At 47.1% G+C, this 21,604-nt stretch overlaps 4 protein-coding genes across 7 annotated transcripts in view; all 4 read left to right on the top strand.

The window, feature by feature from the left end:
- Positions 1–4,464, top strand: part of ABHD17C (abhydrolase domain containing 17C, depalmitoylase) — a 31,811-nt gene extending 27,347 nt beyond the window's left edge. Inside the window, exon 3 of the mRNA XM_031587709.2 lies at positions 2,935–4,464. Within this exon, the coding sequence (XP_031443569.1) occupies positions 2,935–3,154 (220 nt within the window). The 3' untranslated portion in view covers positions 3,155–4,464. The remainder of the gene's footprint in view (positions 1–2,934) is intronic.
- A 2,085-nt stretch (positions 4,465–6,549) lies between these two features.
- LOC149916280 (uncharacterized) lies at positions 6,550–12,676 on the top strand. The gene is made up of 4 exons (XM_090148986.1): positions 6,550–7,396; positions 7,477–7,602; positions 9,072–9,542; positions 9,896–12,676. Exons 1-4 carry the CDS (start codon positions 7,387–7,389, stop codon positions 10,018–10,020), a joined length of 732 nt encoding a protein of 243 aa, XP_090005112.1. The 5' UTR covers positions 6,550–7,386; the 3' UTR covers positions 10,021–12,676.
- Positions 12,677–12,924: 248 nt separating this feature from the next.
- Positions 12,925–21,604, top strand: part of CEMIP (cell migration inducing hyaluronidase 1) — a 102,220-nt gene continuing 93,540 nt past the window's right edge. The window contains exon 1 of one of the 3 annotated variants that reach the window (XM_090148982.1): positions 12,925–13,140. The gene's annotated coding sequence lies outside the window, so the exon portion shown is untranslated. The remainder of the gene's footprint in view (positions 13,141–21,604) is intronic. The other 2 variants (XM_090148984.1, XM_031587706.2) reach the window with 2 other exon arrangements.
- Positions 13,139–21,604, top strand: part of LOC116225371 (cell surface hyaluronidase CEMIP2-like) — a 45,537-nt gene continuing 37,071 nt past the window's right edge. For both annotated transcript variants that reach the window (XM_031587708.2, XM_090148985.1), the window contains exons 1-7: positions 13,139–13,733; positions 13,826–14,387; positions 14,600–14,769; positions 15,090–15,278; positions 15,703–15,872; positions 16,697–16,906; positions 20,634–20,839. In XM_031587708.2, coding sequence (XP_031443568.2) covers positions 13,466–13,733; positions 13,826–14,387; positions 14,600–14,769; positions 15,090–15,278; positions 15,703–15,872; positions 16,697–16,906; positions 20,634–20,839 — 1,775 coding nt within the window. In that variant the 5' untranslated portion in view covers positions 13,139–13,465. The remainder of the gene's footprint in view (positions 13,734–13,825; positions 14,388–14,599; positions 14,770–15,089; positions 15,279–15,702; positions 15,873–16,696; positions 16,907–20,633; positions 20,840–21,604) is intronic.

Below are 21,604 nucleotides of genomic sequence, written 5' to 3'. Positions count from 1 at the left end.
GTCTTTATATTATTACTCAGTGGCTCTGTAAAACTTCATTAAATTATAAGTTGCACATCCTAGCTTTTGAGATTTGTTTTATTAACCACCTACAGGTGTTTTGTTGTTGCGACTTTGAATAGTTAGACTTCAGGTAGTGTTAGAAGTGGAATTGCTCTGGAGAGAAGATGGTGAGATATTTTAGTGATCAGTGTCCCGCATCAAGGCAGTGACAAAGCTGTCTTTGGACGTCTGAGAATGTCCAAATGAGAGGGGAGTTGTTCTCTTTGTGGCAACATATATAGACATGGGGATAAAAAGCTGAGTGGTCCGTGGAGGGGAGAAGACAAAGCAAAGGACTCAATGGAGTTTTGTGCTAACTTATCTTTGCTTCAGAAGGCAGTGTTTGCAGTAAGTGTAGCAGGGGATACTCAGAGCGTTACTCATGTTTGTTTTATCTTCATGATAACAGATTAAAGTTAGGAAATGGGGGAGTGTGAAAGCCATAAATGTGTGCCTGAGCAGCCACAAGTAATGGTGGCTGTCACAGTTTCTGTCCAGTCCCCAAGTTTAGTGTTCTTCCACAGAAGTTAATGGAAGATGCTGAAGGTGCAGTCAGAATTTGGAACTGTTGTACACAAGCTTGGTCATCATCCTCAGACCTTGAATGTTATATTTACAAATGCTTCTGTTAGTTAAAAAAAATAGCTCTGATTACAAAACTAACAGTGATTAACTGATAGCAGCCAAATCAAATAAATAATAAATACATAAATAAAAGGTGGTTGGAGGAAACCCTAAAAACGCACTGTATCACTTGAGTATTTTGTTTTTAACCTACTGAGCTATTCAGTGCTGTCAGTCTGACTTCACTTAGACTGTAAGCAGTGAAAATAAACAGCAGTGTGCTTCTGTGAATGTGTGCAGCTCAGACGTCCATCTTCACGGCAGGAAACAAAATAGTTCTGTGTGCACCTACAGTGAATTGCTATTATGTACATTTTATGCTGGGGCTCTGTGAGAATGTGGTCTCTGTAGATTTTTCTAGCTGCAGAGCAGTGTGGCTGAGCATACTAAGCGAGTCTAACGTGCAGTTTAAATACTGCCTTATGAGTCGCTGAGTTGGCAGTGGGACACGTTCCAAATTTCTGCAAAATACCAATATCTAGCTTAATGGCCTGGGAATATGTGGAAAAAAATAGTTTCATTATCTGAATACTGGAGTGAAAGGGATTTCCTGGTTTCCTACAGTAAATGAGACCTCGGTTTGTAGCCACTGAAACGTTGTATAAACATCTCTAACTGTATGTGACTGACCTGCTTTGCCACATCGTGGTATTCAGGACACACCCTTCACAGGCTTAAGATTTCAGTTTACTTAGCATTTTCATGATAAAATATTTACATTTGGCTATGATGCTAATTTGGGGATGAATTCAGGCGAGGGGAGGAATCTGCATTATTCTGATGTCTTTCAAGTTCTTGAGATATTTTTCTATATTCAGCATAGTTGCACACAACTCAAATTCCAGACAGGCAAAGTGAAATAGGCTGTGATTTAATTTGAAGTAACACTTTTCCTTTTTAAATGACGAGAAATCTGTTTTCTGAAGAAGTATTTATTGATACAGAGGCCAAAATGTGTTCACAATTCAACTATTTACTGGAAAGCAGTGACTGTTCTGTAGAATACTGAATGCTGAGATTTGTGTGTGAGAGGTTCAGTGCTTTATTTTACATCTTAATTTTTAATTAACTTCATATTTTCATAAATCTTCTTTAAGCCTGTTTTTAAATTGATGTATGCTAGCATCTGTATTTTTTAATCATTGTGAGCAATTAGCCTGGTTGTTTTGTAAAGTCTCTATCCAGTCTTACCAAAATCACATGCTCCCTTGTTTTTCAGCACAGGCAAATCCAAATGCATTTCATTAGATAGTGTAAGGAAATAAACTTGTCCTCTGTCAAACCAAATATTACTGGCACTCATTTTTCTGCTCACTTCTGCATCACATCCTGAGCCAAAGCACAGTTACGTCATTGGCCAATTCCTCCATTTGATGGTGGAAGTGGAGAGCGTGTTAATTAGCACTTGGCACCTGTACACTGATCTGGAATTAGTGGTAACTAATGGTAACATGGAGTGACTGTCTGGAAATAAGAAAAGACAGAGAAGCCTGGTGTTCACCAGCTTGACATTCATGTGCTACCAGCATGCTTCCTAATGGAGTTTTCTGGGCTGAACTCAAAGGTGTGAGGGTGCCACTCTTCCCTTTCTTCAGACTCCATTCTCCTGTGTGAGGTGATCACTGGGTACATTGGCCTGCAAAGCTTGCTTTAAGCCCACTGTTCATAGCAGGGCAAAAAATGCCACGTGAATTTTGTTTGGTTTCTGTTAAATATCCTTGCTTAACACAGTTTCTCCCACAGTTTTCTGCCATTTGAACTTAGATAACTAGTACAAAGAACAGTTGTTTGTGGGTTTTTTCCTTCTTTCTGTTTCTACCTGATTTGGGAGTTTCCAGCCTCATGAGCTGAGACTGTTAAGTCTTACAACTGGAATGTAGTTAATTGGTTCCTAATCTGTTACACTGGACAGTGACAATGCGTAATGTCCATGCTGGTGGCATGTCTCATTAAATCTGATTTGCCTTTCAGTAGGTTTCCTCAGTGGCTTCTATGACAGGTGCACTACTCACTGGTGGTTCAGGTGACAAATTTTATTTGCACCACTGCCCTTTGGGGCTTCTGGCCATCAGAGCTGGAGGAGTGATAGCAATGGTAGTGCAGGCTCCATTTTACACACGCATCTGGGGAGTGAGCCTTGTTTTCTATTGTTGGGGCACAATTCCAGGGTTTTGCAGCCGGTTAAAAAAAAAAAAAAGCATTGGTAAGCTGATTGTGTATGGATAGTTAAACCACAAGCTGAGCAGTGTTTTCCTTTTCCCTCCCCAGCATTGACAAGATATCTAAAGTCACCTCTCCTGTGCTGGTAATCCACGGTACCGAAGATGAGGTGATCGATTTCTCCCACGGCCTGGCAATGTACGAGCGATGTCCACGAGCAGTAGAGCCACTCTGGGTGGAAGGGGCTGGGCATAACGACATAGAGCTTTATGCACAGTATCTAGAGAGACTAAAACAGTTCATATCTCATGAACTTCCCAACTCCTGAAGAAGCCTACCTGATTTTACCTCAGTTACTGTGAACGGAAGAAATTACCTGGTTTTGCACATGCTTTAACTGGATAGCTGTCATAGCTTTATACTATGAAGAAATACCCTGTCTTTAGGGTGTTCTAATCAAACATCTGATGAAATTTGTCTTTTATATCTGGAAATTATTCTACTAATGCACACAATATGGTCAACTACTGTAATTCCAACAATTTTTAGCTTCGTTGCCCTGAAAGAAGTGGGGATACTAGCTGCTTATGGGGACACTTTTTACCTAGTGCTGTATTAATTGAAGATCGGTTTTCTCTGTCTCACTTCTGATCGTTTCTAATTCTGTCCTACGAAGACTTTTTTTTTTCAATGTTCTCAGTATGTGGAACACAACTGTTATGAGCTACAGCTTGTTCTAAACCATCGGCCATGGGTTCAATCTAAGGGAGTACTTTCTTTTGTCAAGTTTCTAGCTGTGGTATTGTAACTGGAAAGTTATTGTGATGAAGTCCCCCCACCTCCCTTTTAGTGTTCTTTTGTTAACTTACTGATCTTCCCAAGTAAATTATTGAAATATACTTTTTCCTGATAATAAACAAACTACTATATGGGGCTAAACTCTGTAATGACTTCTCCATTACTTGTATAAACATAACTGGAATATTCTCAAATGAACTACGGACAAAATTGCTCTTGTTTAAAAATAAATGTGTAAATTTACTACTAGAAAACTCATTTTAATATTCAGATGGTCTGAATAATAGCCATAACAGACATTTCCTTCTGTAAAGCATTCCTGTAGACTTTTTAAAAGTACTGTACATATTTGAATTTACATTGTGCATAGATTCTTAATTGGTAGTTTTAAGTTAAGTCTAGCTACAATAAACTGCAAAATTCCGGTTTGTATATGATTGAATACATTTTGTTAAAATATGTTTTTATCCCTATATTATTTTGCTATTAAAGTTTTATAAAGTTTCCAGGACAAAAAAAAAAAAAAAAAAAAAAGAAAAAAATTTACACATTTCTGTTTTGAAGAATTTATGTAACTAAATTTTCATTGAGCTGATCTTTTTAGTTCAGGAGTGATTTGATTCTCTGACACTGGAATCGCACAGATTATGCATCAGAAATGCAAAACACTTACAATTGTTACACTACTAGCATAGGTCTAATTTTTCCAAATGTTAAGGCCTTAAATGTACTGTAAGCCTCAGATTGTTGTACAAATTGATCGCGGTTGATTGCAGTTTGTGTCCTGTTGCTGGAATGCAACACAGTGATTGTAATGGAATAAAGGATGCATGGATTAGATCTCGCTGCATTATTGAATCTTATTTGGTGCATCGTTTGCAAGAAAATGCAAAGTACTTGAATTGTGTTATTTAATTCCTTCCTTCCAAGGAAAACTATCCTGAAGTGGAAAGCCTTGTTTCCTTGCAGCTTGGTATATAAATCAAATGTTGAAAAGATTACTTTTAAACAGCATCTGGTTGTTATTTAAATAATAGATTAGCACATGATAGGACAAGGGGGAATGGTTTTTTAACTGAGACAGGGGAGGTTTAGTTAGACATTTAGAAGTTTTTCACCCAGAGGGTGGTGATGCACTGTTCACAGGTTGCCCAAGGAGGTTGTGGATGCCCCATCCCTGGAAGCATTCAAGGCCAGGCTGGATGTGGCTCTGGGCAGCCTGGTCTGCTGGTTGGCAACCCTGCACATAGCAGGAGGTTGGAACTAGATGAGCATTGTGGTCCATTTCAACCCCGGCCATTCTAATGATTCTGTGCTGGGCCCAGAAGAAAAGTTTGAAGTTGTTGTCATGAGACCTTGTGACAAACCTGCAGTGGATGGTCAGCACTGCAGGTGTGTCTTGTCGTTGATGTTGCTTGGTGCTATTACTTTCAAAGGAAAGAAAATGGTATTTTCATTCACAGTGGTTTGGGGAGTGGGGGAAAACGATGGCACCCACCTGTGTGCAGTCAGTTGGGCCCTCACTGTGGGGCTTGCACCTGTGTGATTCAGGCTGAGTATTAAATGCCCCAAGCCCTGGCACACTCAGCTGTTCTCTTGGGGATGGTTCAGCTGTAACTGGCTAATCCTCACCTCAGACTTGTCTCTCCCTTCCTGTATTTTTAGGAAATCTGCTCTTTTTTTTTTTTTTTTAGATGTATTCTTTTAAATGTGAACCTTCATAAATCTGTGGTCTAATGATAGCCCTTGTAGGTGCCTTGCTGTTCTTCTGCATTGTCTGCTTTGCTTTGCAAAGTTTATCCATGTTTAACTAATGCAAATATATTCTTGTTAATTAGAGTGATTATTAGTGACCTATCAGTGATGCTCTGGGTTTCTTCCCTCTAAGTCAGAGATCTGTTCACCTGTTGGGTCCCTTAAACCATTTTCCTTGCAGCTCTGTGTCCACTGAATACTTCTGAGGTGAGTTGTGATGTTTTTAATGTTTCCTGGCAAGTCCTGTAAAGAAAATAAATAGTAGTGGCCTTCTTTATGCTGTGTAAACTTTTAGCTTCTCCCCTGTACCAAGGCATCACTGTTTTGGGCATTTCAGAGCACTGCTGCCCATCAGCATTAGAGTTATTAGTTAAAATCCGTGGCCAACAAATGAAATGGTTTATCAGACAGCGGATTTCAGGTCCCCATTTGTTTAAAGGAATAGGAATTTGAGATGTAGGAAAAAGGGGAAGATGTGAGGTTATGAAAGAGAAACTTTGGATCGGGCTAAAAAAGTCGTTTGCTGCAGCAAACTGCTAACATTGACTCATTTAAATGCATAACGTGGGCCTTCACGAGAACTTGCTATGCATATTTTAGAGCTACCGAGGTGTCACTGTGAAGATGGCTGTGTGTGCCTGGGTAAATTATGCAATGGGGCTTCCAGGAGTGTAAATAAGTAACATTTTTTTCCACCCCTTCTTCCTGTGTGACCTGCTAACTTTGTTTATGCGGCGCAACCGCATCTGCAGTCCGACTCCTTTTTTCCAAGGAGGTGAGTTGTGCTCCCCTATCAGGAGCTGCCTGAGGTTTGTACTTCGAAACAGAGCAAAATATTGGTTTCACCTTCGGAGGTTCTGTTTTGCACGGGGTTGGATGTGTATCCTTTGAGCCTTACGTAACTGTTAACTTGTGCTTGCACTGAGATCTCTCACCCTTGTTGCTTCTGTGTTTTTTACCCCAGTTCTGTGTCCTTACTGCAGTGTGGGGCAGCTCTGCTCCAGGCACTGACCCATCTGCTATGGAAGCACCCAAACCTGTATTTACACTGTAGTATTGTCCATCCCTTTAATAAACCCATATCATATTTGGTTTTACTGCATGTTGTTAAACACAGTAGAGAAACAACCCACTTTTCCCGGGGTTATTTCTTGAGCACTAAACCTTTATTCTCATCTGGAAAATCCTTTTCCCCCAGTTCTGCTCTCACAAATGTAAACTAATGATCTTATTTAAGTCCATTTCACTGATTTCTCCGTACCCACCCTCCCTTTTTGGTGCAATCCCCCACCATCCAGTGTTGTAACTTGCACTGTGACCGTGGTGGTTTGTCCTCCTGGTGCTGATGAAGAGGATGGCTCTGGTGGTGGATGGGCCAAGCCCCAAATTACCTGCTGCATCTGTATTGCTTTCCAAGTCCTGCAAGACGTCTTCCTCCAAACTGAGTTGGTTTTCAGAGTGAGAGATTACTTTCAGCTGTGAAATATTTGGGTCTCACAACTTTGTTACAGCAGAGATGAGCTGCTCCTTGGGGCAGCAGTGCTGCTTGTCTCTGCCAGGTGTGGGTTTGCAGAAACCAAAGTATTTCTGCAGAAAACGTTGGAGCAACATGCGTGGAATCGTAGAATCGCTCAGGTTGGATAAGACCTTCAAGATCATCAAGTGCAACTTAACCATACCGTGGTGGTGTGCTGTCTCTCCAAATAAAAAGAGAAGAGAAGAGAAGAGAAGAGAAGAGAAGAGAAGAGAAGAGAAGAGAAGAGAAGAGAAGAGAGCCCTCACCTCCTCAGGGTGTTCTCCTATAAGGGTAAACGTGCTGCTTTCAGGATTTCATTGCGCTGTGGGTACGCTGCCCGCCCTGTAGGGCTGCCAGGAGCCGCGAGGTGGGCAGTGCGCGGCCCGTGCCTGCAGCTTCCCCGGGGGCGGCGGGCACAGCTGCGCTGACAGCGGCTGGAGGAGCCTCGGCAGCCACAGAGCATCCATCCAGCGCGGCTCCGGCAGCCCTACATGCCGCCGGGTGAGCGGGGCAGAACGGCGAGGGGCAGGGAGGGAAGCAGCGGGAGACCGACCCGACCCAACGCCGCGTGTGTGTTGCAGGTGCTCCCCCCGGGCTGGGGACGGCCGCGGGCCCCCCGAGGAGCTGCACCCTGGTGCTGGTGTTGGTGGCGGCGCTGGGAGCCCGACCCGAGGCGGCGAGAAGCGTCCCCAGGCAGCGGCGATACGGTGACGACCTCCGGGGGGGAGTGTGGGGGGGGTGGGCAGTGCTGGTAGGGGGAGGAGGAGAGAGGGAGAGGAAGGCGGTGCCGCTCCGGGGCTCCTCGTGCTGCCGTCTGTAGCCCAGCTAGCTGGGCTGGGGGCTGCCCTAAAGGCGGCGATGGGAGCTGCGTGCTGGGCTGGGGCTGCCCCTGCTGGGAGGTGGTGCGGCTGCCGGCACCGACCGCTGCCCGAAGGGAGGGAGCTGGAGGCTGACTGCTCGCCTGGGCTCTGCTGGGCGCCGTGGTTTGCTTGTGGCTTTGGAGGTGGCTGCGTGCAATCGGCCTTTCGTTCACTTTCTCCTTAGTTCCTCGGGGCTTCTTTTAGCATCCGAAGTTCTGTTCAATCGAAGTCATGCTTTACGCGGTGCTTTGTTCTCTTGCAACGTCTGGATCGCTCAGAATGAAGGATGCAAAGTGCTGCAGCCGTTAGGATGCTCCTGAATTACCTGCTGCCATCTGGTCTTGGTGGTCACATCTTGCCGTTTCCCAGTAGTACAGGGTTATGTTTCAGTGATGAATTACGGCCATAAATGTGCACTTTGCTACATAATCCTCCAGCACAGCAGTGTGATATATAACCAATTGGGTTAAAACATGCAAATAATCCCCTGGACGGTAAGCCGCAACTACTTGAGGCTGATAAATCCAATCTTGAAATCAAATAGAAAATATTTGAAGCTTCCCAGCCATGCTGGACCTGTAGGAAATGGAACATTTCATCTGCTGCTCAGCAATGAGTGCGAGCACTGCGGGCACATTCCAGGGCTCAGGGACGTGACCTCCAGCATTCAGTGGTATGTCCTTATGCTAAAGCATTAACTGTTCCAAACACTGTGGGCAGGATGCAATTCAGCTTTGGGTTCCTCATCTTTTTTCATCAGTAGAGCTTTCATGAATGTTCCTGGGTCTCTAGCAAAGTGGTAGTCCACTGATGTTGAATTTAATTGTTTTATCGGTCACTTCTCAGGGTGTAAATTGAACCTTTGGGTTCAGCCTGGATGGAGCAGTGCTGTGTGGGAGTGTTTATATATTTGCCTCAAAGCAAATGTAAGCTCCAGGGAGCCCCAGATCTCCCGCAGCTTCTTGTCCATAGGAGGAAGCCACAGCCTAACCCTGTTGCATCAGGGCAATGGCTTTGTTCAGCCATTTAGCATATAGAGAATGTTATAAACATTTTAGAATGCATATAAAGCATTATAGAAAGCATTAATTATATATATGTTATCCCCCTAGTGTACCTCAAAATCTGTCCATTGCGAATATATTGCTTTGACCTGGAGAAGCACACAGTGAGTTTGTCAAAGTGATTCAACAATTTGCAGTGCATCCAGGGATACTGCAAAACATTAATAGAAGTGTGTGTGTAAGTGTATATAGACCCACCAGGATTCTTCTTGCTCGTGTTTAATAGTTTTGCTGTATTTATGACTATTACAGAGCATAGCCCGGGTCCCAACAGCTCATGGTGGGATGTGGAACACGAACTGCTGCACAGTCAAAGCACCCTTCCTGGGACTGTGGGACCACACAGACCCAGCCCCCTCCTCCGTCCCAATACCAGCAGAAGTCAGAACGTGGGCCAGAAGTCACAAGAGAAGCAGTTGTCCTGTGACGTGCTCCTCAAACTTTCCAGATATATTTCAGTGGATACCTTTGGACCTGGCTTGGCCTGGAACCTCTTTCGGTTGTACAACTGTGACCATGATGCCAAGATGCCCAAAATGTACGTCAGTCCCCTTAAGATGGTGCGGCACAAGCTGAGGCCTTTCTTGCTGCACAGGATGCTGCGGCTGCTGGGGAACATGGGCGTGCTCACTGAGGGCCAGCAGCACAAGGTCTTCACTCTGCTCAAGGAGCACATGCTGAAAGCAAGGAAGATACCACCAAAACCCAAAGCAGAGCACAGTGGTAGGTACTCACAGAGGTGTGCTTTGATCCTGTGTTGCACCAGTGACTGAGGTGGGGCTGCTCTGGTTTGCAGGCCGCAGTGCTTGGCTGAGCAATGGCCCAGGTTAATAGGTTGCCCACAGAGGTGGTGGGTGCTCCATCCCTGCAGACACTTCAGGTCAGGCTGGACGGGGCTCTGAGCACCTGATCAGCTGTAGGTGTCCCTGTTCAGTGCAGGGCAGTTGAACCAGATGGTCGCTTCCAACTCAAATGATTCTGATTCTCTGACTGGGGCTGAAGGTGCTCCAGTGGTGGGGTATTAGGAGGGCAATGTGCCGCGGGTCAGTTGTGAGCAGTGTTTGTGCTGTCTGCAGGTGCTAAAAGCCATGCTGTGGTGACATCTCCAGCCCAGTGTGGCTGCCAGGCTCACAGCAGCCCGAGTACATCCCTGATGCACATGTTTGGAGTGTGCTGCTCCCAGCACCTGGGGCACAGGTAGGCAGCACTTCCTGCTTCCTTGTTGAGGTGAAGAACTGAAAGGATCTGGGGGTGCTGGTTTACAGCCAGCTGAACGTGAGCCAGCAGTGAGCCCAGGTGGCCAAGAAAGCCAATGGCTTGTATCAGAAATAGTGCAGCCAGCAGAAGCAGGGAGCGGTGTTTGGAGCCAGGTCCAAACTGTCCTGTGGGCAGTGGTTGAGGGAACAGGGATGGCTCAGTCTGGAGAAGAGGAGGTGCAGAGGAGACTTTATCGCTCCCTACACTCCCTGGAAGGAGGTTGTGGTGAGGCAGAGGTCAGCTTCTGCTCCCAGTAACAGCAATAGGATGAGAGGGAGCGGCCTCATGTTGCACCAGGGGAGGTTCAGGTTGGATATTAGGAAAAATTTTGTCTCCAAAAGAGCTGTGATGCACAGGGAGTGGTGGGTTCACCGTCCCTGGAGGTGCTCAAGAACCGTGGGGATGTGGCACTGAGGATGTGGTCAGTGGGCTTGGTGGGGTGGGCTGGGGTTGGATCTTAGAGCTCTTTTCCAGCCTTAATGATTCTACGAAGTGCCCTGCTGGGAACTGGGGGCTGTCTGTGGAAATGCGTTTGGAAAATACAAAACTAAGGCAGAAAAAAAAAAAAAAAAAAAAAAAAAAAACAGGCACAGAGGATGGCAGATGTGCAACGAGGAAGAGGCGCAGGGAAAAACATATTAAAGAAACGTTGCTAATGTAATGAGGAGGACGGCAGGAGGTGCCTGAGTCACGGGGCTGCGGGGCTGAGCGGCGCCGCGGGGCCGGAGGACGGCGCTGCAGTGAGGGCTGTGCAATGGCGCCCCCTACCGGTCGGCGGTGGAGCAGCGCGGGGCCGGCAGCGCTCGGGCGGCGGAGGGGGGAACGTGGGAGCGGGCGTTGCCGAGGGGACGCTGACTCCTCTTCTCCTTCCTTTCCCCGGGTGGCAATAAGGAAACAGGATAGCGGTCAGCCAGGGAGTGTGCCCGGGAAACACGCCTTCAGGAGCCACCCTGTGAGATCGGATTGATTTGTCTGTTTTCAAGGAAGATGTACAGTAGGCGGTAGGCTGTTGTGGTTTCCCATTGCAGGAAAAAGGAAAGGGCTTTAGCTCACTTCTGCTCAATATGCAGAATGTGTGTGCTTTCCTGGAAGTGAAGTGGCTCTCTTCAAAGAAATGAGATGATCTGCCCGTGATCTGCTCTGCAATCTCCCTCCTCAGCCGGTGAAAGCTTAATGCAGAAGAAAATAGATAGTTCACCTCCAAGGAGGATTCTTTCTCTTGGAAAGGGCCCTCAGCAGTGCATTTCAGTGGGTTTTGAGGCTGCAGGGGAAATGGTTGTGAAGGATTTGAACCCTGTCCAAATCTGGGGTTCTTTTTCCAAAAAAGACCCATAGGAACCAGAGTCACCTTTGGCTTTGCTAACAGCTTTGTAGGACCCGCATGGAGCTGAGTGCTGACCGAAGTCTGAATGACATTTATTTCTGCTGTCACTGGGTTGGTTGGGTTAATCATTGCCATCTTTTATTTAGGTTGCAATTAAGTCCATGGAATCTTAGAGTAAATATTTTAAATACAAATCTATGAGGCTTCAAGGGACCCGAGAAGCGTAAAATGAAGGTTTGGGTTCCCTTCTACCTCCACTCCTAGAACCATAAGGTTCAGGGTAATTGGAGATGACACGCTCCTGTTTGTTTCGTCCTGCCTGCAGCTCCCACAAGCAGATCCACCTATCTGCCAAAACCACAAACCCAGGCTGCTGTACCTCACGTCCATACATGTCGCGTTCAGATAAGAACGAGGCACAACGCTGACTAATGCTGCTCCCTTTTTGGAAGGAAAATGCCAAAAGCTGTTTGAGACGGAAATAGAAGTGCCAGTATTCAGTGAACAGCCAGCAGCAAAGGTGGCAGCTTGAGCCTCTCCCAACGTGTTCCTCTGGGCTGGGAACTGTGTTCACACCCACCAGCATCCGGCATCCAGAGCAGGGTGTAGGGGAGCAGTTGTGTCTTCTATTCTACCCACTGTTCCTAACGTACCTATGGCCTCTTTGTGCCCTCCATCAGAAGAAATCCTTAGCTGGAGTAGATTTCAGTGGTGACAGATTGAAGCAGTTTGACCAGATGATGGCACACAACTGTCGCTGAGACGCGGCACCTGTGGCTTCGCAGCGCTTTGGCTTTGGCCATATGTGGGAGCACTGCTGCCTTCTGGCTTGGCCTTGTTGCTGGGTGTTGGGCTGCAGAGCAGGGATGAGGGATGGGAAGAAGTGACTGAAGTAAATGGTGTCCCCAGGAAGTTCTGTTCTGCTGTGTTTTATAGCCTAGGGAGGAGGTGATCGGGGAAAAGGTGATATTCTGGTTCATGGAAAATAAAAGCGGTGGTGGCATTCCAGCACTGAGGCTGGAGGCTGGGCAGGTGTCTGTAAGAGTGAGTGTGGTCCATGTCAGAGAGGTAAATGCATGTGGATTTCTTTGAGGTACTTTCTAAAGGGAAGTCTTTGGCTCTGCATTCAAGTTAGCCAGGTGACATGAGGTGAGGCGGCAGACACCTCTCTGTTCACTTGCTGTCACAGGGGATGTTTGGGTTCTGATGTTCCCCATAGAAATCTGTAGGACAGGGCTCCCCATGGGAGCACGCACTGTGCCTGGGGACCCAGAATGGGCCCCGAAGCCCACAGTGTACCAGGGTCTTCTGAGTCCCCAAGGTCCCCCCCCGGGATGCCGGGACAGCCCCAGCGGCTCGGAACCTGGCAGGGGGGCTCTTCCCAGCCCCAGCATCTGGACGCCGGCCGCGGATGTCAGTCCGGGCTGGAGGAATCGTTCCCGGCTGGGAGGAGCCAGCAGCAGCCGGAGCTGCTGTAAACAGTGCGGGCACCGCCGGCGGCTGGAAGATGGATATAAATAGGGAGGCAGAGGGGAGGCAGCCGGAGTGGAGGAGCGAGAGCTGCCTGCGCCTGCCTGCCCCTACTTCTGCCTGTGTCCTTGCCCTGCAGCCGTGTCGGGAGCTCCCGGGAGGCGGCCGCCAAAGTTTGCGGCACCGCGCTGCCGGCGTTGGGTAAGCGCTCTGTGCAGCCGGAGTTTGGGACCCGCCGGTGTTTCCAGTCGTTCTGCCTCTGGGGTGGTGGTGCGGTATTTTTTTTTTTTTTTCTTCCTTCTCGTCGTCGGCTCTCTCTGTTCGTCCCGTTGTTGTGGTCGCCGCTCTGCGCTCGGGGTTGTACGGAGCGGGAAGCGGGAGGGGTTTCTGTGTATGCTGTTAGGTGGAGGGAAAAAAAAGAAAGGAAAAAAAAAAAAAAGAAGAAGAAGAAGAAGAAGAAGAAAAGAGAAACAATCCAAAGCCAAATGCGTCTTTGCGCCGGCTCCGTGCAAAGCCGCGGAGAAGCGGCGGGCGCGGCTCCGCACGTGTTGGGGCAGCAGGTAGCGGGGCTGCGCTCCTTCTGCCCCTCGCACCGATGCCGGTGCCGCCGCGGGACGCGCCGGGAGCAGCGAACGGCAGCAGTGCGCAGGTCGGTACCGCGACCCCCGCTCCCCCCACACCTCCGCGCATCGCCGCGCTGCCGCTGCCCCACTCTCTTGCAGGGCCGTGCCCGCAGCCCGTCCCGCACCTCGTCCCGTGGCACCCCGGCTCCGACACCCGCCGCCACGCCGTGGTGGGCCGGGGAGCAGCCCTGCGGCTGGAGAGCTCTGCTGCTTTCCACTCCCTCGTCATCCGCGACGGAGGTAAGCGGCCCGGGGGACGGAGAGGGGGATGGATGCGGGTGGCACCCCGCGTTTCCAGCTCCCGACCCCGCTCCTTTCCCCGCGTCCCTCAGGGAAGGTGGTGTTCGCCGACCGCCCCCACGGGCCGCCCATCACCCTGCGGGCCCGCTACATCCTCATCCGGGACGGCGGGGAGCTGCACGTCGGCTCGGAGCGCTGCCCCTACGCCTCGCGGGCCACCATCTCGCTGTACGGGAGAGCCGCCGACGGGGTGGCCGTGGACGGCTTCGGGCAGAAGTTCCTGGGCGTGGGGCGCGGCGGGGTGCTGGAGCTTCACGGGCGGCGGCCCCGCTCCTGGAGCCTCCTGGATAAAACCCTGCACCCCGGAGGGCTCCGCCACGGTCCCTACTCCTCGGAGCGGCGGTGGGGCAGCCGCGGGCTCAACCTGCGCGTTCTGGACGCCGGCACGGGGCGGGTAGCAGCGGCCGGGCGCTTCGATACCCACCTACGGGCCGCGGAGTGTCATCGGCTGCGCGACTTCCTGGCACTGCAGCCCGAAGGCAGCGTGGTGGCGGCCGCCGTGGGGGACTCGGCCGCCCGCAGCCTCACGCTGGAGACGCGGCTGCTGCTGCGGGATCGATTGCGCAGCCAACACATCTCCCGGCTGGGCTACAGGTGAGCGCGAGGGCGGGCGGCGGGAGCGGGATTCGAACTTGCGGTCCTGAGGGTCTGGGAACCATGGACAGCTCCGCGGCCGCCGCGCTGCCCGGCGGAGGGGCCCGGAGGGAGGGAAGGAGGGGTGGAGGCCGCGCCGCGCTGCCTTCTCCTGAGTCGCTCCCTGGGGTCGCGGGGTGCAGCTCGGAACAGTCCTTCCTCATCTCCTCCAGGCAGCCCTGGGCGCTGGTGGGGATCCTCGGAGGGAATCCGCTTTCGACGGTGGAGGATAAGAGAGAGTATCACGGGAATGGGACAACAGGGTTAGCCGTAGCCCAAAGAGAATTCCTCACCTACGATGGCACCCGTTTCACTGTTACTGCTTTCAGTGGATGGATAAAAGGTTTTGTGTTTGCTGATAACAGTTTGTCTTCTGTTGCTTTGCTCAGTCTTTTCTCTATACTATGAATCTGAACTGCGCAATGATATTCGTACCATTGGATTTTGCTCATATGCACGGTGACCACACTAACAGAAGCACTCTTATGAAGTACCCCTTTTGCCACCTGCAATGAAATGACTCTGACACACTGATGGCAAAAGCACTTCTACTGTGCATGATGTTATCTAGATAGAAACGACACTGGTGGCTCTTTGGTTAATTGTATTATTCTGGCATGTGTAACAGTAAAAAAAAAAATAATGGATTTTTTCATTTTTCAGGAGTGCCTCATAATGGGTTTAAAGTGGAGGTGTCCAAAGGAATAATTCTCCATTTAGTGGATGATGTTAGAAGTTGGTTACCTGGTGACAGGATCGTCATTGCCAGTACGGATTATTCCATGCATCAGGCTGAGGAGTTCAATCTCCTTCCTTGCCCTGAATGTAAAAGCAATCAAGTGAAAATTGATGGTATGAGATTTTTTTATTGAGCTTCTCATTTGATGTGAATCTTTACATTGTCAAGTCTTTTACGTTCTACATTTACATTAATTAGTCTTCTTAGCTAAATCATAGAATCAGTAAGGTTGGGTCATCTAGTCTGACTGTCAGCTCATCACCAACATGGCCACTTAAGCCATATTGTCCCATAAGCCTGTGCCCCTGTCACAGGAGACCTGAAAGGCCTCAGTGTTGTACTGGGACTTAAAATCTGGCCTGAGGCAGCTGCCCCTTGTAGAACTAAGGGAAGTGCTGATCTCCTGTGGATCAGTTATTAATTGCTGGGCATGTCCCAGACTCAGTGATTGCTTGAAGGAAAGGTGTGCACTTGCTTAGAGCAATGCAAAAATTAACATGTGCTCATGTTGAACAAAAAAGTTTCCAATTTCCACAGGCAGCCCACTTTATCTTCATATTGGTGAAGTCATAGACGGCATCGATATGAGGGCAGAGGTCGGTCTTCTGACTAGAAATATACTTATCCAAGGAGAAATGGAAGACTCCTGTTATGGAGAAAATCAATGTCAGTTTTTCTCCTTTGACACGTTTGGAGGACACATTAAAGTGAGTGATTTTTAAAGCATATTCTTATAGATGGGATCAGTTAGTTCCCTTCTTGGCTTGTAGATGAGCAGTATAATGCATGAAACTGCCATTTGTGTCTGGGGAAAAAGGATACTTGTGGGGAAGGTTTGCTGGCCTGCTTTGCAAAATGAGACTTGCAATGGGGCTCTGCCATTTGTTCACCACGTTCACAAAAATGTGCCCTTCTCCAGGCTGGAGGAGATTCATCAGCTCCATTGCAGTAGGGTCAATGTGAAGTTGCATATGTTGCAAGATATTGCCAAAGGAATTGTACTACCTACTGAGCAACCTGCTCCATTCAGGGCTCAGCTGAATGCTGAGTCCTCCTGTTGTGCTTTGCTGTCTCTGGGTTGTCCCAAGGGTTCTCGGTCAACGTTCAAAGTTTTGCTGTTCCAGAGGCTTTGTGTAAAATAAATCCATTACCAGTTGGTAGAAATCTGTGCAAGTCTGGCCTAAGATCACCTGACAGAGATTAAGTTGTCATGAAATAGAGCCTGTTGGTAAACATTATCTCTTTCTGTAGCTGGTAGGGGTGTTTTGTCTGTGAAGATGTTAATGCATTGACGCACAGCTGTTGCTGAACGCCCTGCATGCTGGTTGGCAGCTTCTCTTTGGAGCTCCTCTGCAGGTGCTGCTGTGAGTCACCGTGGGGAGCTGGCACCCCGTGGGATCAGGCCCTGCCTTGTGTTGCAAACATATTGCTTAATAGGAAAAAAACAACAACAACAACAACAAAAAAAGCTTTTCTTTTTCTGTGTGCTTCTGTTGCAACACCTTACTTGGATTTGCATTTCTCTCAACAGATTCTAGCAAATTTTAGCTCTGTGCACATGTCAGGTGTGGAGTTAAAAAACATGGGGCAGCAAATCCTGGGCAGTTACCCTGTGCACTTTCACATGGCTGCAGATGTCGATGAGAGAGGAGGGTATCAACGCCCGACGTACCTTGATAACCTGGCTATTCACCACTGCTTCTCTAGGTGTGTTGCCATACATGGGACTCATGGCCTGCTGGTAGGAAACCTATTTTATTAGTACCAAGTTAATTTCTTTGCTTAAGAGCCTTTTGAGGTGCAAGGAGAAATCAGAATGCTGAAAAAAGTCTCCCCAGGGGATGTCTTGACTTCATTTGACAGATGAGGACTTCTGCTCTGGCAGTTCAGCTCTTACAGTTGAATTTCAGTTTTTTTTGTATTGTCTTGATAATTAGAATTACTAATGATGTGGTTAGATAGTGAATTCTTTGCCATGGTTACTTGGGGCAGTTTGTGTTCCTATAAACTTTCATTTAAAACAAAAGCAATGCTCTTTTAATGCACCTGACCGAAGCAACAGACCTTTAGTTTGCAACAGAAATTTGTTCAAGTCAGGGTAATGTGGAACAAATCCAAAAGTTTTCACAATACAATAGGAATGCAACAGGACCCAGAAACGCCTTCGGGAACTTGGTTTTGACCCAGATATTCACAAGGGTACTGGGGAGAGGAACTTAACAAAAAGAAAAAAAACCACACATGCCCCAGCTGGAAATGCAGATTCCCACTCCAGTCCCAACATGTCCAATTGCTCTGTCAGACCCTGAATGGCATTTTGGTGTTCATGGGCATTTCCTCATTCACTTGATGTATGTGTAGGCAGAGACACTCCTAGAACTATCTGTGACCTCTGAAGTTTTCCTGGAAAGTTTTTGTCAGCTCTGGACATAAAGCTTTGTAAGACGTGACATAGATACAAGCTGGTGGGACCTTAGTGCAAGGGGTTCCTTAAGATGCATCACTGGACTTATATGACAGTGCACTTTTCATGTATCCTAAGTGGGTGCCCCATCCCTGCAGACACTCCAGGTCAGGCTGGATGAGGCTCTGAGTACCAGAGCAGCTGTAGGTGTCCCTGTTCAGTGCAGGGCAGTTGGACCAGATGGCCTTGAAGGCCATTCTATGATTCTAAACAGTATTTATAATGTCCAGATCACTCAAAATTATGGATTACTTTGTCTTATATGTGATTCACTCTGGCTATAGTTTCTGCTTTTGTAGATGAAGCCCTTACGTGGCAGGAGACTTGTACAGTGTGTGGATACAGCTCAACTCCCTTTCTGTTCCCATTGTGTCACACCCTGCGAATAGCAGGAACCTGGCAGCATGAAAAATTAAGCCTTACATTAATGTTATTTCCAAGAATAATGGTGCATACTCTGGGCCTTTATCAGAAGGGAGGTTGTCAATGGGTTATCCCATTGTGTGTGAGATTAAGTGGGCACAAAATTAGGAATCAAAGAATGAGATCCAGGCCACCAGCAGGTGACATCTGGGGGCTTTGAATCCATTAATTGGTCAATAGATTTTATAGCATATAGATTCTTCTGTGGAAGAATCACGTGGTTTCAGTGCTGCCATTAAGAGTAAATAAAATGTATTTTAAATCCTTGCTTTAAGATAAAACAATCCATAGTTCCAGAGAATTGTATGTGTATCAGTGCAAGGCAGTTAGATAACATAGGTGGGAGCTGTGTGCCCTTCTCCCCACCTGCTCCTCCTGCCTGCCAACCTCGTGCCCCTTTGCAGCCACTTTTCAGCTTGGGTTACTCAGCGTGGCTGGGCAGCAGGCTGTGACACGCTGCTCACTGCCCTGACACACGTCAAGCATACCGCAGAATATTGCAGTCTTTCATGTATAAAGTTGCAGCGCCTCAAGGTCACTTATATTGTGTTGCTGAACTATATATAATTCAGTGTTTAGAGGCATGTTAATCATCTGGCGTTGGGCTGTGGGCTGAGCGGGGACGGCACTGCGCTGCCTTACTGTAATGTACTGATGTCACAGCGCTGCAGGGTGGCTCTTCTTTTCAAGCCTTTAGTTCTGTCTGCGATATGCTGGGATCAACTGGTTATTGCTGTTTTGATCTAACAGCACGGATAGGCACAGCTGCCCAGAGAGCTGCAGGTGCTCCATCCCTGGAGGTGCTCAAAGCCAGGTTGGACGGGGCTCTGGGCAGGCTGAGCTGGGGGGGCACCCAGCCCATAGAGTTGGGTTGGAGCTCGATGGTTTTTAAAGTCTCTTCCAACACAAGCCATTCTATAGATTCTGTGACCCTTCTCGTTCAGTGCAAATGTAAGCAATCTTTAAATCTCTTTTTTTTTTTTTTTTTTTTTTTTATGGACGGGAGAGTGAATAATACAGTTCCATGTGTGTAAGCTTTCAGGGCTTCCATGTGTTTCTGAAGCTACCACAGATCATATTCATTAAAGCTAAAATCTATTTTTGGTGACAAGACTGGTTTTTAATGCACTTCTCTGAAGCACAGATTATCTGAAGTTAGCTAAATTCCCAAGAATGAAACTCCCTAATTGAAATGCTCTTTGCTTTACGGCTGCAGGCAGCTTGCTTTATATATTTTCTCCAAAAATAGTCTTCAGTGCAACTCCCAGCCATCATTTGGGACATAAGCAGTTAGACTTACTGTTTGTAGCAGGTTGGCAGGGGCACTTGCATTTTTATCTAAATCCATTTCATATCCACATTTCCAAGACTCAGCTGATGGACTGATGGAGTACACTTTCTCTCCGTGTCGCTGTGTCTGAGTTCTTGGTTATCTCCCTTGTAGCTCACTCTGTGTTATCTCACTTACATGCAGACTCTCAGTGAAGTTCCAAAAATGTATTGGTTGGGAGTTGGGTACGTGGCTGTGTGATGCCTTATTTTTAACCAGAACACTTCACTGAGCAGCAGATGACAAAGGAGGGACTGCCAGGAAAGGAATGAAATCCAGTAGAAATATACTTATGGGAACTATAGTGTTTGTGACTCCAGATGTTATGTATGCTTGTAGCCCATTAAGGTGTGATCACAGGATATGATCTGAAATGGATTTAGTTCAAGTTTCCCTCTGTGTACAGGAATGACCGAGCAGGTTAATATTAATCAATCTTGCAGTTTTACATGGACATAACTCTAATTGACGTCAACAGCCATTTTGCATGCCTGAAGAATGAATACATACGCTGGCAGGGATCATGTGAAGTACAAAGTTCGGTTTCAGAGAGATTTAGTAACGAATAGCTGGTACTTTAACTAACCTGATTTAGTATTCACATTTAAAGGAAGGATTTCTAAATTTGCCTTCATGAGGCAGTACATCAAAGGAGCTTTGTGCTAAGTCCTCTTGGTCAAATTAGGATTTAATGCATGTCAGTTAATCTTAAATAGGCTGAATAGTGAAATACCAGCTCTGCCCAAGCTGATCGTTGCATTAAGGGACCTCCCCCTTCTGAGAGTGGAGGAGAAGAAGGGAAGCCTTGAAAAGAAAAATTACCTCATATACTGCATTTTAAAGATTTTTAAAATTTTATTTGGGAAACCTAGTCGTGAAAATGTCTGAATTAGCTAGGCCAGCTTTTTGGTGTACTGCATGAGACACGCTGATATTTACACAGATATTCACGCTGTGATTCTGAATCAAACATACTCTCCTAGAGCTGAGGGCAGATTAAAATCCAGTATTTTACAACTTTCCTTTAATTATGCTTATGATCTTCCTCAGAGTAATTTTACTAGCTGCTCTACTGCATAAGATCAGTCCACTCTTATGCAAACTGCATGAGTGTTGCCTCTTGGACCAGTGCACACGAAGGCACTGTGCAGAACAATGGCGAAACCTTTCAGCCAGTGTTTCAGAATTTACTGCTAAGCAAAGCATGTCATTGCTGCCATCGCGATCAATCACCTGCATGCTTTTTTCCAGGTAAAAGACACCATTGGCTACGACACTCTGGGGCACTGTTTCTTCCTTGAGGATGGGACGGAGCAGCGCAATACGTTCCAGCACAACTTGGGCCTGCTCACCAGGTCGGGAACCATCTTGCCCTCAGATCGCAATGAAGAAATGTGCCTTGCCATCAGGAGCCACGTCTATGGGAATTACATTCCGGTGCCAAGCACTGACTGCATGTAAGTGCTCCATGAAATGGAGTTGCTTTTAGCACTGGTGCTGAGCTTTATAGCTGCATCTTAAAGAATGTTATGTTGAAACAAATATAATCATCAATATGTAGAGTACTTGGCTTGTTTCTGAACATCTTCCAGTTATTTTGAACAAGAATCATAGTCATACAATCATAGAATGGCTTGAGTTGGAAGGGACCTTAAAGGTCACCCAGTCCCAACTCCCTGCCATGGGCTGGTTGTCCCCCATCAGCTCAGGCTCCCAGGGCTCCATCCAACCTGGCCTTGTTAGTTAGTCTGCAAGACACAGATACACAAACACCTACAGTACACAAGCAGATTTAGTGAGAGTGTAGAGATTAGCATGAAGTGCCATGAGCCTCATTTATAATACAATAAATGATACACTACTGTAGCTTACCAAAGTTATCTTCCATTTTGGAGACTGAAGGGCTGTAACATGGGCACTCAAGGGATCCAAGTACTGACCTGCCTAGTATTTGCAAGTAAGAATATAATTTAGCCAAGGAAATTTGTATTTTCATGTTCTCTGGAAATGAATCAAGTGGCTAAACTCTACTTATTTTATTTATGAAAGTGATCCAATTGAATTAACAACAATTATGGTTGTAGAAATGCTAAGTTTGATTGTACAGATAACACAGGTTTATTGCACACCTACTTAGTCATTCTACTCATGCAAATGAGTGGGGATTCTTGATTACATAGTGGTTAAAGTAGACAAAAAAATACTGAGATTTCCTGCCTAGA

This window comes from Phasianus colchicus, chromosome 12 (assembly GCF_987193195.1).
Source record: "Phasianus colchicus chromosome 12, bPhaCol1.hap1.1, whole genome shotgun sequence".
NCBI lineage: Eukaryota > Metazoa > Chordata > Aves > Galliformes > Phasianidae > Phasianus > Phasianus colchicus.
Note: the sequence above shows the minus strand (reverse complement) of the source record. Positions and strands in the feature narration are given on the sequence as shown.

Excerpts from the sequence above, each read along its gene's own strand:
- LOC149916280 (XM_090148986.1), top strand. Across the intron at positions 7,603-9,071 it reads CCCCAGGCAGCGGCGATACG|AGCATAGCCCGGGTCCCAAC; the intron begins GTGACGACCTCC and ends TGACTATTACAG. Across the intron at positions 9,543-9,895 it reads ACCCAAAGCAGAGCACAGTG|GTGCTAAAAGCCATGCTGTG; the intron begins GTAGGTACTCAC and ends TGCTGTCTGCAG.